The 15,421-nt window shown below is 37.0% G+C and overlaps 2 protein-coding genes across 2 annotated transcripts in view; one reads left to right on the top strand and one right to left on the bottom strand.

Annotated features, from left to right (window-relative positions):
- OPN3 (opsin 3) overlaps positions 1-12,166 on the top strand; it is a 45,313-nt gene extending 33,147 nt beyond the window's left edge. The window contains exons 3-4 of the mRNA XM_041751284.1: positions 5,722-5,973; positions 9,523-12,166. Coding sequence (XP_041607218.1) covers positions 5,722-5,973; positions 9,523-9,786 — 516 coding nt within the window. The 3' untranslated portion in view covers positions 9,787-12,166. The remainder of the gene's footprint in view (positions 1-5,721; positions 5,974-9,522) is intronic.
- An 11-nt stretch (positions 12,167-12,177) lies between these two features.
- Positions 12,178-15,421, bottom strand: part of KMO (kynurenine 3-monooxygenase) — a 53,022-nt gene continuing 49,778 nt past the window's right edge. Inside the window, 4 exon segments of the mRNA XM_041751275.1 lie at positions 12,178-12,382; positions 12,385-12,516; positions 14,111-14,170; positions 14,261-14,362. Of these exon segments, the coding sequence (XP_041607209.1) occupies positions 12,314-12,382; positions 12,385-12,516; positions 14,111-14,170; positions 14,261-14,362 (363 nt within the window). The 3' untranslated portion in view covers positions 12,178-12,313.

The following is a 15,421-nucleotide window of genomic DNA, read 5'->3' on the forward strand; positions in this document are numbered from 1 at the left end:
CCCAGATGTACTCTCGTGAGTGTTTAGCACGTTTGGATCCCTAGATGGTCCACTCTCACTACAAATCCTCATTTTAATCTCTTGTCCTATCCCCCATTCATTCTAACCAAATAATCATGCTTATTTATTGGGCAAAAGAAAACCATTATCAAGAAATTTCTCAATTCCCTGTCCCTCTTTATATAATCCTCTCTGTTCAGGCTCATTCTTAGGTCTCTCTCTTCAGATATGGGGTCATGGAAGAGATCTTAGGACCAAACTGACCCTAGATTCTGCTTTTCCCCCCAATCCCATTCTCTGCCCTAGGGACTGCTCTTAAATAATAGTTTCCTCTTTAAATCACATCTCTAATCTCTCTCTTACCTCTGGCTCCTTCTCTTTAGCTAATTTAATACAAAAGCAAAATCTACTTTTGACTCCCTCTGGCTATCAATTTATTGCTCTCCTCACTGGGGCCAGGCCACTCAAAGAACCATTGGTGGTTTTGATGCTATATTACCACTCAATAAGCTTTCATTTGGCCAATATTTTTGAGCATATAGAATGCACCAATTACTTACTATTATGAGCTGAATGTTTCTGTCTCCCCAAAATTTATATATGGAAGCCTTAACCCCCAAATGACGGTATTGGAGATGGGGTCTTTGGGAGGTAATTAGTGTCATATGATGTCATCAGAGTGGGGTTCTCATGATGAGATCAGTGCTCTTAGAAGAAGAGGAACAAAGACCAGTGTCTCTCTCTCTTGTTTCTCTGTGTCTCTTCCTCCCTTCATCTATCTCTCCATCCCTCCCTCCAACTCTCTTTCCACCATATGAGTACACAGAGAGAAGGAGCAATCTCAAAGCCAAGAAAAGAAGTCTCATACTGAAACCTAACTTGCTGACACCTTGACCTTAGATTTCTCAGCTTCCAGATTTGTGAGAAATACATTTCTGTTGTCTGAGGCACTCAGTCATATCGTTATGGAAGCCCATCCTGACTAAGACATTTACTAAGCTCTGCGGGTACAATGTATATAAGATATAGCCCCTGCTTCAAAGAGTTTGTAGTTCAATAAATTTCACCTAGCATATATTTCCTCAACTCATTGCAAATTGGAGCCTCCTTCCTTAAGCGCACTGTCATAGAAACATCCACCATTAAGGCAATCGATGATCTCTCAAGTGTTAGATCCAGTGGATACATTTCTCTCTCTTTTTTCTTTTCTGGCATCCATGGCATTTGACACTTGTGGCATTATTAACAACTTCCACTGAATTGTGTTTTTCTCCTCTGTTTCTAGGACCCCATTCTCTCCTATTGCTGTTGCTGATTTTCTGGCCCATCTTCTTGGTCTCTGCCAAGGGAGGCTTCTGGTGGGCCTCCCAGCATTCTGAGTGTGTAGATCTTTTCTCATACTACACACTGGCCTTAGGCATCTCATATGCTCTTAGGATTTCCCCTTCTAATGATAGGTTGGTGACTTTGGAATCTCTGTGACCCAGGGTGTTCTGACCTGTCAGTTCCCATGGTCAGATACCTATTGCACACCTCCACTGGAATGGCCCCCAGACTTATCAGATTCTATGTGCATAAAGATTCCCTGGTGGTCTAGTGGTTAGGATTTGGCGCTCTCTATGTGCATAAAGACAAATTGGTCATCTTTCCCCCCAGATCTGCTACTCCTCCATTCCCTTTCTCAGTGAATGTTCACTATGCCTCAGCCAGAAATGAGAAAGTAATATTTGGCTGTTCCTCATCCATGTCTCCCCCTACACTCAACCAATGATCTATTTTCATCTATTCAATCTTCTATTTTTCATTATATCCTTTTCCCCCTTCTGTTGCCACAGGCTGAATTCAAAAGGGCCTTAGTTTTTCTTTCTTTATTCTTGCTTTCTTCTAATCCATTTTCTCCATACTTCCATCAGAGTAATTGTTCTCAAATGCAAATTTTCTCCTATCACCGCCCAGCTTAAAATCCTTTAGAGGTTCCTCTGCTTTGATGATTAAAAATAAAGCCTCCAAGTGTGACTACCAAGGTCCTGCATGGTCATCTCTTGTCTGTGTGTCCAGCTTTATTTCTTCACATGCCTTCCCTGTTGTCACCTCAGGCTCCAGTCAAGTGCAATATTTCTTGTTCACAGAACTTGACACGTGTACTTTTACCACTTTATCATAGCACGCTTCCTGTCCATGGAACACTCTGTCCTTCCTCTTTACTTGGCTGCCTCCTGCTCACCACAGAAGGCTGAGCTCCATATCTTCTTGACTTTACCTATGTCTGAATCCATTATCTATCCTATATATTCCCAAGCCCTCTTTGGTCATCTCCCTCATGACATGTATCACCTATGAAAGCAGTCTGTGTGCCTGTTGCCCTCAACATACAGTGAATTCCTTAAAAGCAGAGACCCAGTCTTATTTATCTTTTTTACTTATAGTTGGAACAGTACTTTCATACAATAGTTCATCAGAGATTATTTTTGGAATGAGTTACAGTGTTCACAGGAAGGGGAAGTGGTACAAGTGTGATGAGATTTGACACTAGACCACAATATTCTCCACTCATAATCTGGTGACACCAGTACTTCTCTTTACTTATGCAGAGGGGTCACTTGTAGCAGTGATCAAGACATTGCTTTTCATATGAGAAGAGGACTCAGAGTAAAGTTTTTGAAAATCTACAGGTGTCCAGATCAATAAGCACTATTTATATAGGCAGAGAACACTTTTTATGGAGAATGCTGGGGGATTTAAGTGGTTCATCCTTTAGAACAAATTAAACTGTGCATATGCTTTTGCTTCATCCATAGAAATTTTGAAAAATACCCACAAATCATTGAATAAATAGGGTGAAGTAGAGCTCTTTATTTGGAAAATGTTGAAAGAACAGAGTAAAGGAATAGAGAATGATAAAACAGAGAGGCCAAAAGAGATAAATGAAAAATAATGAAAACTTCACATATACAAATCCAAATAATCCAAAATGTTAGTCAGAACTGTATCCTTATGTCAAGAAGAAACTGGGCTTTCCCAGCCTAATATTTCCTTAAATTAACTTCTCTAGCATGCATGTAATTCCAAGATGATAAATGAGTGCTCTGCTATTATAAATGGTAAGAGGATGGGGATTGGATTGCCCAGAAAGGGTAGAGACTGTGGGGGCCCTTGATGGTGGGGAATTGGGCTGATGATTGAGCCCAATTGAGCTGATTGAGCTGTGGTTATATTACTCATTAACTGAAACTCTGAGGAGCCTAAAATCATGATTTCAAATATTCTTTAATATCTTAAAAGTACAAATGCAGGTAAGTATGTTATTTTCAAATATAACTCCAATGTAAATAAATATTTAATCTTGAACATAATCTCTCAAAGTCATGTGTGTAGAACTGGGACCCAACTTCTGTTAGGTCTAATTCATTTGAACCTCCTTTAATCTTGACCCTTAGAGGAAGTAATTGATTGCTTAATGTCACACAGGGGGAAAAAGTGGTGAATCTGGAATTTGGGCCCAGACCTAATTCCAAATTGAAAGCTTTTACTACAACTCCGCAACACTCCTAAAAACTCTAGGGAAAATCTCCCACCCCCAAAAAAATGCTGTTCTGAAAATAGAATAATATCCTATCACATTAAATAAAATTTACTTTAAATAAATTTTTAAAAAATAGAATTGCAGGGATGCCTGGGTGGCTCAGCAGTCTCAGGATGGAGTCCTATGTCGGGCTCCCTGCCTGAACTCTGCGTCTTCCTCTGTCTATGTCTCTGCCTTTCTCTCTCTGTGTCTTTCATGAATAAATAAAATCTTAAAAAAATAGAGTTGCACACATAGATAATAATATCTGACTTTGCAACCATGCCTATACATCCCCTCTACTCTATAGAAACTCAATCATTTTAATTATTCATATTTTCTTCTATTCTGTAAATATGAATATGTGATTCTACTAAGAATATAGTTTCTTTTCTTTTTTTTTTTTTTTTGAGATTTTATTTATTTATTCATGAGACACACACAGAGAGAGAGAGAGAGAGAGAGGCAGAGACACAGGCAGAGGGAGAAGCAGGCTCCATGCAGGGAGCCCGACGTGGGACTTGATCCGATCCAGGGTCTCCAGGATCACGCCGTGGGCTGAAGGCTCAGTGCTAAACAGCTGAGCCACCCGGGCTGCCCAGAATATAGTTTCTTAATATAATTTTAGATTATATCAATAATTTAACTATCAATTCAAATATACTTTTAAATAGTATAAGCACATGTTCTACCTGATTTATTATTACCTTGTAATTTTTCCTTAATTTTTATGATAATGCTAGAAATAAAAGGAACACTTAGAGTTTGTTAAAATAAAATTTATAATAAATTTTATTATAAAGCCCCCAGTTTAAAATTATATACTAAGTACAATCAGTATCCAAGATACCTTATTTTAAATATACAAAGCATTGGTATTTTTGTAGCAAAATTAGCTTTTTAGAGTGGTCAGAAATAACCATTTTATTTAAGAACATACTTTTGATGTAGAGGAATATTATCCATTTCCCCTTACTAACAAGTATATCATAGAAGGAACTTCTAAAGAGCATTTGTCTGAGAAACCCAAACAACTTTCAGACTATATGCCATTATTCCTTAGTGCTTAATAGGGACAAATTAAGAGCTGAGTTTATAGGAATGTGGCTACAAGTCTTCTCTGCAGCTCAGCCCTGATAAAACCAAACACAAGCAAGGCCCCATCAAATTCCACTTTGTAGTCGTTAGCTGTGAGTTGGAAGTCACCATAGTTTCCAGCAAGAATTCGTTTAGGAATTAAATTTCATCAAGACCAGCTTAACTTTGCAGAACTGATAGCACATATTTGCTGCCTGGTTTGAGATGTTGATAATTATGGTCTGGATAAGTGTTTCCAGGACCATGGAGAAACTGTTTCCAATTTATCAGGACTCTTTTGGGCTATCTTTAGTGACTGGAAGATCTAGGAGAAATAATTTATTTTATTCTTTTTTTAAACAGATTTTATCTATTTATTTTATATATATATATATATATATATATATAGAGAGAGAGAGAGAGAGAGAGAGAGAGAGCGCAGTGAGCAGGGGGAGGGGCAGAGGGAGAGAGAATCCCAAGCCTACTACACACTAGGTGGGAGCCCAATGGGGTGGGGTAGGGAGGCTCAATCTCACAATTGCAAAATCATGACTTAAGCTGAAATCAAGTCTGATGCCCAATCAACTGAGCCACTCAGGTGTCCCCATTTTATTCTTCTTTAAATAAATTGGAAAGCAGGGCACCTGGGTGGCTCAGCGGTTGAGCATCTGCCTTCGGCTCAGCACGTGATCCCCAGGTCAAGGAATCGATTCCCACATGAGGCCTACTTCTCTCTCTACCTATGTCTCTGCCTCTCTCTCTGTGTCTATCATGAATAAATAAAATATTTTTAAGTCAATTTAAAAATAAATAAAATTAATTGGAAAACATTAAAAATCGCTAAAGGATCGAAGAGGCTTAGTGGCTCAAGGTACTATGTTAAAGATGCATAGACTGAGACCCAAAGAAATTAATCTGGCTGGGACCAGCTGCAGATTCTTGGATCCGGAATTGGCCCCAAGGTACTGTTGAGTTGTCCTTCCACTAAGGTGGGCCCTGGAATATTGTCTGAATACCTATCATCAAAACAACATGAGGAAAGGGTTCTTTCATTTTCAATTCTTTCTTTCTCCTTTCTGCAGCTTCGTTGTGTTGAAGATCTTCAGACAATTCAAGTGATTAAGATTTTAAGATATGAAAAGAAGGTGGCCAAAATGTGCTTTTTAATGATATTTATCTTCCTTATCTTTTGGATGCCTTATATTGTGATCTGTTTCTTGGTGGTTAATGGTTATGGACACCTGGTCACGCCAACAGTATCTATTGTTTCATATCTTTTTGCTAAATCAAGCACTGTATATAATCCGGTTATTTATATCATCATGATCAGAAAGGTAAGCATGGTAAAAAACACATTATTTTCACCATGTAGATGTTGTTGTTGGAAAATACACTTTTATAGAGATTAATCAGAACAGCTTCAATGATAAAAACCTAAATCAAGAATTTTAAAGGAAAATAAAGGACTCAGGAATAATATATTCTCAAAGAAAATAATAACAATTCTAAGATCTACCAAAAGATCTTGTTAAGTAAAATTCTATTAAAATTAATATTTAATTCATCAGGAAACACATCTAGTGAAAATAATAGCCACAAAGTTAATAATTTGCTTAAAATTCTTACTGTATTATGGAAGTTATACCCATTATCTTCGTAAAAATACCATAAGATAGGCATTAATATTATTTATTTATTTATGAATTATAACACAGGTTCAAAAAACTTAAATGACTTACCTGATCAAGGAATTGTTGGTGCCTGGATTTCATCCTAGTTTTTTTGAATACCAAAGTCCATGCTCAAAGCTCCCTGCTTAGGGTTGCAGTTACCATTATTCACATGCCATTGCCAGTGTTTAGCTCAAATTAATTCCAGAAACTCCTCTAGATCTAATGGGAAGCTTATTATCTGTTTTTGTGGTAGAAAGGTTTTGACTTGATGTCAGTCATGACTATGAGAGCCCCCATTATGATTGCTGTCAAGCTAAGTTTCTGTTTCAAAGTTTAAAGATAAGAGAATTTAAAAGTTATAAATAACAGCTAATTATTCTATTGGAATTTTTTTACTTTTTTAAAGATTTTATTTACTTACTAGAGAGAGAGTGATAGAGCGCAAGTAAGGGGGGAGGATCAGAGGGAGAGGGAGAAGCAGACTCCCTGCTGAGAAGGGAGCCCTCATGGGGCTTGATCCCAGGATCCCAGAATCATGACCTGAGCCAAAGGCAGACATCTAACCAAGTGAGCCACCCAGGCACCCTTATTTTTATTTTTTAAGATTTATTTATTATTTATTTATTTATTTATTTATTTATTTATTTATTTATTTATTTAAGAGAGAGAGCACAAGAGTGAGGGGCAGAGGGAGAGAAAGGGGCAGAGGGAGGGAGAATCTCAAGCAGACTCTGCTCTGCCAGGGAGGGCCCAACTCCAGGCTCAATCTCACAATCCTGAGATCATGAACTGAGTAGAAAGCAAGGGTCAGATGCTCAACCAACAGTGCTACCCAGGAAAAAGTAACAGGTCATACTACTAACAGCCAATAATAGCTGCTTTGGCTACTAATGCTCAAGAGTTTGGAATAAGAGCATTTTCTTAATTAACCTTATAATGTTCACCGCTAAATCTCCCTCTTCTTTTTTTAAAAATTTTTTTTTTATTGGAGTTCAATTTGCGAACATATACCATAACACCCAGTGCTCATTTCCCCCTCATTGCCCATCACCCAGTCACCCCAAACCCCTGCCCAAATCTCCCTCTTCTTACTTTCATATAGCTTTAATCTCTATTCACTGATGGTATTTCTTTCTCTTTAATATTGCTGTCATTATTTATCTGTTTACTTAAAACCAGAGAATTTTAACTTAGAGTCCTTAAAACCTGAAAATTACTTGAATTGGCTTCAGGAGAGCCATAAGAATCCTTGAAACTGGTCATAACACTTTTTAGGAATATGCACATGTGCATTTTTCTAGCAAGATAGTTTGTAACTTTAATTTTCTGAATACAAGTGTAAGACCTCCATATTTTAAGAACTCCCACTTCAACAGGCAAATAATTACATTTTAAATATATTACCTAACAGTTATTTTTTGTGTTCCTTCTCTGGGCCAGTGGGCCATATGTCAGTTCTTTTAAAACTTTACTATATATACACCATACCAGGAGAGTTTGTAAACAAAGTGCATATTCAGATTTGGTATGCCTGGGTGTCTAAGATTCTTCATTTTATTTTATTTTATTTATTTTTTAATATTTATTTATTTATTTATTTATTTATTTATTTATTTATGATAGTCACAGAGAGAGAGAGAGAGGCAGAGACAAAGGCAGAGGGAGAAGCAGGCTCCATGCACCGGGAGCCCGACGTGGGATTCGATCCCGGGTCTTCAGGTTGCGCCCTGGGCCAAAGGCAGGCGCCAAACCGCTGCACCACCCAGGGATCCCCAGATTCTGCATTTTAATAAGCTCTCACATGCTCCCCGTGTTTCTGGTTCTCTGAAGCACACTTTAAACAGGAAGTCTAAAAGACACAATAAACTAACAAACAAAAACAAATAAAACAATGGCCTTTCTCCTCAAAGAGCTTAACATTTATGTGAGAAAACTTTGGCATACTCTATAATAATGTATCTGTAGCACTTAGCCTGATATAGCAAACACTAGCTTGATGAATAGACAGTCTCAAGCAAATATTTTTAAATGTGAATATAAAGTAAATGCTAACTTTATGTATAAATGAAGTTTAAAGAAGACAGAAATCAGAGTAGCTAGTTATATTCTTCATTGATATTTCCTGATCTGGGAAAGCCCATGTATTAAGCTTTTGTTTTTAAGGGGATAAAAGTTAAAATAAGTAACTTTTTATTTATATGATTTATTGGTCACGACAGACTGACTATTGTAACAAGGAACTTTACCATTTCAGTGGATTAATAAGAAAAAGGTTTTGCTCATTTATTTTTTAAATATTTTTTTATTTATTTGAAAGAAAGTGAGCAATTGGGGGGAGGGGCAGAAGGAGAGAATTTCAAGCAGACTCCCTGTTGACCACAGAGCTGCCCATTGGCCTCAATCTAAAGACCCTCACATCATAGCCTGAGCCAAAACCAAAAGTCAGAAGCTCAACTGACTAAGTTAGACAGGTACCCCAGGGTTTTTTGCTCATTTAGATCTGGGTCCCAGGGATCCTGGAGGGCAGGGAATCTGTCTCATACAGTTCTATAGGAATCTAGGTTCCTTCGTGTTGACTTAGACTGACCTCTAAGGTCCAATAGGAGGGGAAGAGCAGGGAGGAGCCCCTGAAAGGGAGCTGAGAAATATGTTTCAGTGTTGTGCCCAGGACAGGGGGAGAAACATGTGTGTAGTATTTTTTCCTGCAAATGGTTTGTAATCTCTATAGAAAAAAATAATTCTTTACCTAATCAAAAGAACTTTAGTGAGTACAGCAGACTGTGAACTCTGCAGTAAGGGCCCTGTCAGTCTTTGCTGCCCACTGTATTCCCAAATTGTAGCACAGTGGCTATCACCTAATAGGTGCTCACTGAATATTTGTGGAATGGATTAATGTTCAAATTCCTTAAAGAAAAAAAAAATTCTTAAACAAATTTAGTTGCCCTCAAAGATGGTACATGCAACTTGATCCATGGAGATTATAAGGTATTATAATATTTCCATATGATTTTTTTTAAAGAGAATTATAATAAACATAAAACTCCAGGGTTATTTAGGTACATATGAGCATTGCCACCTAACCCAATACCCATACCAGCTAACAATAAAAAAGAACAACCAAAATTAAAGTCAACTAATTTTATTGAATATAAATCCAGATCAAGGGCCAAATTTTTACTTAATATTCAACTTTATTTTCTCTCTGCCCAGTTTCGAAGATCCCTTTTGCAACTGCTATGTTTCCGACCGCTGAGATGCCAAAGGCCTGCTCAGGACCTACCAGCCAATGGGAGTGAAATGCAGATCAGACCCATTGTGATGTCACAAAAAGATGGGGACAGGCCAAAGAAAAAAGTGACTTTTAATTCTTCCTCCATTATTTTTATCATCACCAGTGATGAATCAGTGTCAATTGATGACAGTGACAAAACCAGTGTGTCAAAAGTAGATGTAATCCAGGTTCGTCCTTTATAAGAAGGAATAATGGTAACGTAAGATGAGGCCTTATACTGGAAACCACTTCTAGACTTCCATTATAAGGACTGTTTTGGAATCCCCATTCTATGTAATAATTGTTGGGGAGCAAAAACTTTCCTCTACCCTAAAACTTTCTTCTGCCTGGTGTGGGAATTAAATTGATATATGAGACAGATTAACAAGAGAAAAAAAAAGTTTAATTCTGTGTGCATGAGGCCCAACAATAAAATTGAGACCCGAAGAAATGAGCAAGGCATGTAGCTTTTATACATTTTAGACAGAGAGATATAAATCTGTAAGAATTGACAGGACAAAGAAAACTCATGTTTAGGAACTTCAATTAGTAAAGAATTCTAAGTAGGATTTGAACTGCAGTAGTAATTTAATAAAAGTAACAAGATTTGTTTATGTAGGTTTTTTTAGCCCTCAGTTCTCTGTCTCTGATGACACAGATGTCTCTGTACCTCATGGTGTAGGGAGATACCTTTCACATAAGAGATTTCCTGCTTTCAGGGACACAAATGAAGGACAGACTGTCCTTTTTGCACTTGCTATTTCTTAAGTAATTTTAATTCAAATTTGTGGCATACTTTGAGGCAGCCTGCCCCGGGCCCCCACAATATTAACAGAACTTTTGTGGCCCAGCAGAAAATCTGCATTACCCATATGCTTTCTGGACTCTGGAAGCAACTGAGCAAGACAAATTGTTTTAATTCAATGGGTGCTTTCCATAATGAAAAACCACTTATGGCACAAGATGGGCATCTGATACCATCAACTTCTAACATGTTGGAAATTTTCATCTCAAATATATTTTTTTAAATGACACTTTTTTCCAAGGCACATAATACATTTTTCTCAAAAATACTTAGGTGTATTTATAGCTCAAAAATAGCTGTAAAAATAACTTTGTGTCATACGTGTGTGAAATCACTAGGAAATTTCGAATTTTCTGTAGTGTTGGATCCTAATCACTGTCACATCCTATGTTGGACCAATCAAATTTATCAAAGAGACAATTTAAGGGTGAAAAAGAAAATCAGCACCCTGGCTTCCTCTGAAACAAAAGACTTGCTATATATGCAATGTGATAAAGAGGAGCTTCAAGATGAATGTGCTGGTGAGCAAGCTCCAGAAATGATATTAAAAGCAACCCAGCAAAGAAAAGGTGGTGAATTTCAAAGTAATCATGGAGGCTAGGGAATCGTACATCAGCAGAGGATGTACATGGAAAGGATATGTTGATGGCAGATATGTATTTCCATATGTTTCATTTCAAACATAACTTGGTTATGAAAAGATTATTCTCTTTTTGACAATTTGCCACAATTTTGTCAAGAGTTTTTGGTTTGGAGAAGGAATTCCAAGCAAAAAATGAAACAAACCTACATTTGAAGGGATGAAAATAACTGTAAAACTGTACTCATAAAATGTATTATTTAATCTTTTTGCTCTTCAATCAGTCTACTGGTTAATCAATGCTCGGTGTTAGTGATGATGCCATTTTCCCATGAGTCATTGTTTAGACTAGACACAGCTTATTAGAACTCAAAGATTTCTTTGACAATATAAAAAAGAAACTAAATCATTTTATTTTATTGCCTAGTTTTTATTTCTTAGATGACTGTTACTGGTGTAGTGTCATCATAATTAATCATGTTTGAAAGACTTCTGAATGATTCAGTTGGCCTATTAAAGAAGGAAGAACCAAAGAAAATGTGTTCACAAAAAGAACTTTTCAAAATCAAGTTTATTGCTGGTTAGTAAACTGCTTTGAGAGTCTCAAATGAAATAATTTCTATGAAAACAGTCTTCCCTTATTTCCTTTCCACTCTGTTGTATATATCAATGTTTAATTTGTAAATAAAACTCTTCTTATTCTTCACTTAGTTTGGCATTAATAGCCCCCCCCCTATTTTTTTTAATCTTCAAAAGTTAACACTGGACTTTGAGGACTGTGAAGTAAAATTAGTTCATTTTGTAACTCTCCAGAGTGCCCCAAATGCCTCATTTATACTTCCAGTTTTAGTAAATGAAGCTGAGTTCTATGTTGGATAAGTTCCATCCAGGTGATCAAAAGTGTACTTAACATGTTAGGGAAATCATAGTTTTTAGTTTTTAGTCCTATCAATACTTATTGATTCAGTCCTATCATGACCTTAATTATGTCCTTTACAGAGAAGATGTGATCAGTGTCTTCCTTGAGGCCTCTGGCACTTTATTTTTTGAGAAGTGAAAGTGTTCTTAGTCATTGCACTTTTATATTTAGAATGACCACACCGATGTGTAGTGTTGTGGGAAAGCTGTGCTTTGCAACTTAAAATGGTAGTTTGGGGTTGTTGTGTCCCCCCGCCCCCCCTCCCCCAATAATCACAATAAACACACAGAGAAATTCTATACTGAATTTAATTATAAGCTGACATACTTTTTACTAGTGAATTAAATATGATGACGGAAACATGGTTTTGACCCTTAGTTTTAGTTACAAAGAAATCCAACTATTTGCCACTTCAGAATCTTTATATTAACTGCTAATGACATTGGGAATTTTCTCTAGTGACCCCATGGAGTTTGCAGGGAAACATGTCCTGTTTTCTGGAAGTGAGCAAGCCAGTCCCATGGTCTTCTGAAGTAGTGTAGGGGTCTCAGTGACATGGCACACATAAGTAGGTAGGTACTACCAATGGCTATAAGTGTTCCAAAGAAAAAGAGTCCTTTGTTTATCACCTGTGAAAACAGCAAGAAATCTCATTTTATTTTTCAGAGACAAAAATCTTAAAAGACTTCATTCTTGAACAACCAAGGGGTTTACAATGTCTTCTTTGTTCTTTAACCTAAAACAGCAATTTAATTACATGACCACTACAATGGTTGGTAAGGCCAGGAATTTGGAGATTCACTCCACTAAGACAGCAGAGTGAATCCTCTCTTACCCTTCCCAGAAATAACTGAATCCATGGGTTCTGTATAATGAATTCTTAGCAGTCCACCTTTGTATAACCATAAACACACACACACACACACACACAGAGTTTGGAAAAAAATAATTCTGAATGCTATCTTAGAAGAGTACTGTGCTGAAGCCACAAGTGATTCAGTCACTGCTCAGACCCTGCACAAAGTCTCCATGAGAAGAGTGATTGGCTCAGTGATACTAAATGTCCTACATTTTCACTGCCTGTCACTGTCGTTACCCTAGCAGACTTTTAACTCCTTGAGGGCAGAGTTTGTATTTTATTCATTTTTACAGGAATAAATCTAGATTCCTTCTAATCTAGTCTCCACACAGCAAAGCATTCTTTCTAAAATCCACACCTGAGTCTATTAGCCTCAGTTGGTCTCTCTCCTTCTCTCGACATAATAATCAAAATGCCTGAGGTCCTTCTTACCCTTCCAGCTGCATCTCCAGCCATTGCCACACACCTGCGCTGCCTTCCAGCCCCACGAGCCCCACGAGCCCCACCCATCCTGTCCATTGCCATTCTCCTCCAAGGCAGTTGTGCCTCTTCACCTTAGCTGTCTCTGCTCCACCAACTTCTGAACTACATGAGGAAAGGGGTTGCTGCTGATTCATCACCATGCACAGCTCAGTCTCCAGATATTAAATAAAATGACTTGCTGAAAGAATAAAGTTGTTGGATTTCCAAAGTCAAAGGTTAGGAATCTGAGTGTCTATTTACTGGCATCTCTGGGTCAATTGCTCAAAATGAACATGTTATGGCAGTAAATTGGAATTAGATTATATGTTTTATAAGTGATTCAATTCTGTCCAATTTTACAAATTAAACCCATAAGAATATTGCATGAAGCAAAGGTCAATTACTAAATAAAAGTAAAAAATCACATTGCTAAAATAAAGTAAAATGTTTAGAAATATTAGCATCAGGGGCACCTGAGTGGTTCAGTTAGTTAAGCATCTGACTCTTGACTTTGGCTCAGGTCATGATCTCAGGGTCTTTGGATCAAGCCCTGAATCAGGCTATGAGCTCAGTGTGGAGTCACCTCTACCTCTTCCTCTACTCCTTCCCCCATTTGCATTCACATTCTCTCTCTCTTAAATAAAATCTTTAAAAAAAGAGAAAGAAAATCACTAACATCAGTTTCTTTTTTGAATTTCTTCACTTCAGAAGCACTCACTTTCTCCCTCTCCCTCTTGCTCTCTTTCTTTCTTCCTTTTTGTAATTTTGTTCTTAGGCATTTTTCCCTCTGTGTACCAAGGACAGTTTTTACTTGGAAGCAAACATTTGATGTCTGTCACATCATTTCAGAATCCACTTGAAGAATCATAACCATAACACAATGAACTTCAATTTGTTCTGACCTTTTTCTGCCAATGCCAGTGCAGCAGTGCCTCATGGTATCTTATTCTGGAAAAGGTGATCTGTAAGGAAGTTTTAAAAAGTATTATAGGGATTCTTTGACGACTAAACAGAAGAATAAAATGAAAAGTTGTCTTAAATTCAGACCTTACCATGGTATAGAGAGGAATAAAGGTAGATGGCATAATAGCATGAAGAAATTGCTCCATGTTCTTTTGGAAGATGAACCACCTCGAGTTGACATGTGCTCGCATCTGCAATAATGTAAGAGTCTTAAAGAACACCTCAAATGAATGATCTTTATTTCTTTGCTACAACATTATACTTCATTCTTATTCACTGGAAAACTGATCACAAAGTAGTCAAATTCTTATTTCTTTAATAGTCATTTCTGATCCTTTTTAGTAAAAGTATAGGAGATTACCTTGAAAAGGTTGAGCAATTGCACAAAACCTCTTAGAGAACTCTATTTTCCTCAAGAGGCAATACAGGAACCTAATTCAGTGAAAAATTTGTACAACCAAATCTGAGGATAGTCTGTGGGACCACAGATTTGACTAACTGCCATTGTTTCCTAGCTGGTTTGGAATCTTCTTCATGCCAAGAAGGGATCTTTCAGGCGACATCTGTCTTGACTTACTTCATATTGAGAACTAATATTGTGTTATAGCTGTCACAAAAACACAAAGCAGGTTACATCAGTGAAGCTTTTCAGTATCTTATAGAACTTCCTTCACCACATATGAAACAGTTCTGCTCAAACTGAAATCCACTTTATTTTTTTCTGTCTTCAGGAGAGATGGTAAATAGCTAGACTCTTTTCTTTAAATTTATCTTGTAAATTTTTTCATTTGATCATTTAAAAACTGTAACCATAGTTATTTACTGTGAACTTTTCATGTAACTGACTCAAAATGTAATGTGTTTTTCTTCTGAGTATTAATCTTTGAACTATGTATTTCTTTGGTATATACATATTTTTTTTTCAGTGCATAAGGCCCCAAAGGATATCTAAAGCTACTCCAAATTTGCAGCTTATAATGTTAAGAGTGTTAAGGTCATTTAAGGTTTCTTAAATCTTCCAAATATGTTAATACATATCAAAATTATAGTTTCCTTAAAATAAAATATGATTAGCTCTACCAAATGTCTAAGTTTTGAGCCTGTGAATTATCAATTATTGAAGCCAGACATTTTGTCATCTTTGTTACCTCCAGATGTCCCTAAAATGTAGATAGAGATGATGTGTGGGGATCATTGCCACATCTACAGTCACAATCCACCCATGTGCAAGGAATGCTCTGTGGTGTGTG

The sequence above is a fragment of the Vulpes lagopus genome, chromosome 1, assembly GCF_018345385.1.
Source record: "Vulpes lagopus strain Blue_001 chromosome 1, ASM1834538v1, whole genome shotgun sequence".
NCBI classification, from domain to species: Eukaryota; Metazoa; Chordata; class Mammalia; order Carnivora; family Canidae; genus Vulpes; species Vulpes lagopus.